This window comes from Cenococcum geophilum, assembly GCF_001692895.1.
Source record: "Cenococcum geophilum 1.58 unplaced genomic scaffold K441scaffold_26, whole genome shotgun sequence".
In the NCBI taxonomy this organism is placed as follows: domain Eukaryota; kingdom Fungi; phylum Ascomycota; class Dothideomycetes; order Gloniales; family Gloniaceae; genus Cenococcum; species Cenococcum geophilum.
The window spans coordinates 1,513,686-1,516,722 of NW_027137584.1; the positions used below are offsets into that span (position 1 = coordinate 1,513,686).

At 46.8% G+C, this 3,037-nt stretch overlaps 2 protein-coding genes across 2 annotated transcripts; both read left to right on the forward strand.

The window, feature by feature from the left end:
• Window positions 1-338: 338 nt before the first annotated feature.
• On the forward strand, window positions 339-1,304 carry K441DRAFT_661486 (uncharacterized protein; the record flags this gene model as incomplete). The annotated part of the gene is given in 5 exon segments (XM_067648879.1): window positions 339-475; window positions 489-733; window positions 845-862; window positions 1,103-1,130; window positions 1,235-1,304. Coding segments are annotated over 4 exon segments (260 nt in total), but the record flags the coding sequence as incomplete, so codon positions are not given.
• A 1,254-nt stretch (window positions 1,305-2,558) lies between these two features.
• K441DRAFT_565655 (uncharacterized protein) lies at window positions 2,559-2,783 on the forward strand (the record flags this gene model as incomplete). Its single annotated transcript, XM_067643713.1, has 1 exon — window positions 2,559-2,783. A coding segment is annotated over one exon (225 nt), but the record flags the coding sequence as incomplete, so codon positions are not given.
• Between the last annotated feature and the right edge of the window lie 254 nt (window positions 2,784-3,037).

Sequence of the window (3,037 nt, forward strand, 5' to 3'; positions counted from 1 at the left end):
CTTTATCCTAGGCTTTACCCTTTATAGATCTATTATATGGCTATAGGAGTATAACCAGGTAGGAGGTTGTCACGGGACTCACACGCTCTCACGTCCCTGCGCGTTTTGACGTTCTTAACCCGTGCTTACGTTCGTCCCGAGACACCTACGCACGTTCCCCTACAACCCCTATTTATACCCGACCTGGCACATAAAGAATCTTCTTCTTTATCCAAATGTCTTTGTATCAACCACGCATAGTTACGCGTATATAGCCTTCTTCAATTACTACCCTGTTTAGTACATTGTATTCCAGCTCGTGCCTACTTCCGTAACACTATATTTGGATCCCTTTTCTATACCTGGCGGGCCTGTGGGCTACTGGTCGCGGAGCATGCCTTTCTACGCCTACGGGGTAGATACAGGAGCTGCTGGCTGCGGGTAGACTAGGACGCTAGGGTTCTGAACTGGTACGACAAGACACCATGCCGATACGCCTATGGAATCACGACCTGCCGACAAGACACCGCGCCGATACGCCTGCGACCTCGATGGCTTGCATCCTACTGCTATTACGAACAGGCACGTTACTGCCCCTCGGTTTGACCTGATGGCTCGCATCCTACTGCTACACGAACACGAACACGAACACGGAAGCTGGTATCTTACTACTGTCCTACCGACCTGCACGCACTGCCCTACGTACCGACAAGACCTCGCGCCGCTACGCCTGCGAAACGAACCCGATAACCCGTCGTGGCCAATAAGCCTACGACCTGACCCGAACACGACTAGGTAGAGCCTCGCTCCCTAGACCCCCGAACCCGTCACTTGCATCGTACTGCTTGCCTGAACCCGACAAGCCTCGTGCCGATACGCCTACGAGCCGAATCTGTCGCTGGCATCGTACTGCTACCTACCCGAACCGATAAGCCTCGTGGCCGATATTGCCTACGAGACGACCCGTCGCTAGCACCCGTACTGCTACCGTCCGAACCTGCTGCCGAAGCTCTCTGCATCTGGATACCTGAATTGTCTTAAGGCCGCCCGAACCTGTCGCTAGCATCGTACTGCCGCCGCCGAAGCTATTCGCATCCGATACCTAGACTGTCCTAAGCCGCACGACCCCGTCGCTTGCATCGTACTGCTACCTGAACCGACAAGCCTCGTGCCGATATGCCTACGAGACGGACCCGTCGCTTGCATCGTACTGGCTACCCGAACACGACTAGGTAGAGCCTCGCTCCCTAGACCCCCGAACCCGTCGCTTGCATCGTACTGCTGCCTGAACCGACAAGCCTCGTGCCGATACGCCTACGAGACGACCCGTCGCTGGCATCGTACTGCTACCTACCCGAACCAACAAGCCTCGTGCCGATATGCCTACGAGACGACCCCGTCGCTAGCACCGTACTGCTACCATATGAACTAATAAGCTCCGTGCCGATTCGCCTACGGAACCCGAACACGTCGCTAGCACCGTACTGCTACCCAAATCTAATAAGATCCTATGCCGATATGCCTACGGAACCCGAACCTAATGCTAGCACCGTACTGCTACTAATAAGAACCTACCTACGATACGAATACTGCACCGCATTAATAAGAACCTGCTAAGAATATGCCTTACCACGACCACGAACACCGTACTATACTGCCGTTTAGGCTGATAAATACTGCCTAAAACGCCCATTTTGGACCAAAAATTAGGGTAATTTTTTAGGGGGACCTAGAGTATAGGAAGGGAAGGCCGTAGAGCTGCTAGAAGTAAGAAAGGGACTATACGAGCTTTAGCAATACGTCTCTAAGCGGCGAGGATAGGAGTGTAGCTAGCGACGGAAGCTAGGCTATGCTTTGGGCCTAATAAGTTAGTGGCCTAATAATTAAATATAGAAGAACTAAACTAGAGGAGCCTGTATAACGAAGGACGTAGAAGGGCGGAGAAGGCTAATGAATTTTTTTTCCCGTATTGGGTTTTTTTTTGGTATATATAACATAACACGCCTTGTAGGAGCTTAGAAGTAAGGGGGGGGTACTGTTACGGGACTCACACGCTCTTACGTCCCTGCGCGTTTTGACGTTCTTAACCCATACTCACGTTCGTTCCGAGACACCTACGCACGTTCCCCTATAACCCCTATTTATACCTGACCTAGCACATAAAGAATCTTCTTCTTTATCTAAATGTCTTTGTATCAACTACGCATAGTTACGCGTACGTAGCCTTCTTCAATTACTACCCTATTTAGTACATTGTATTCCAGCTCGTGCCCACTTCCATAACAGAGGTATTGTATTATTACTATTCAATATTAATAAAGACGGACTATAATTTACCTTAGTAAATATTGGGATTTCTCTAGATAAATAAGGAGTAGCTTGGGTTTAACCCTACCATTTTAATATTGGACGGTAAGCGATATATTAAGGTCGTGTATAATAATTGTCTTATCCTTAACGAACCTATAAAGTAGGTACGCTGTATTGCTAGTTAAGTAACTACTTACTAAAAAGTATACCGTAAGGGGAATACCTCTAAGATACCCCTCGTTATTAAAGACTTATAGTAGTACCTATAGCGTAAGAAAGAAGGTAAACTGCTACATAAGGTAATAGAGAAAGAAGTGGTGAATATAGCTAGGTACTATTACTACAAGACAGTTTATATGGGCAGTAAAGAAGATAATATTTATAATAACGTCTATAAGGGGCTGGATATTATAAGAGCGATAAACTATAAGCTAGAAGACTTAATAATACCTCCGAAACCGGCTAGAGTAAAAATTAGTATAAGGAAAGGCTAAAGTTTTAGTAGAAAGAGGTTGTCTAGCTATACTAACGCCTTATTACCACCTAGTAAGCGTATATATTTGGGCTCTCCGCCTAAAGGCGGAAGGCGCCTTATAACCCTAAATTGAGTATATTAATACGTTATTACTAGGGATTACGGAAAGCCTCTTTATAAGGTAAGCTCTTAGGCTATAATGCTTGCTATACTAAAGGGTGGCATTAAAGGATATAAGTCTTTATATACGTGGACTGGCATTATTTAATATAA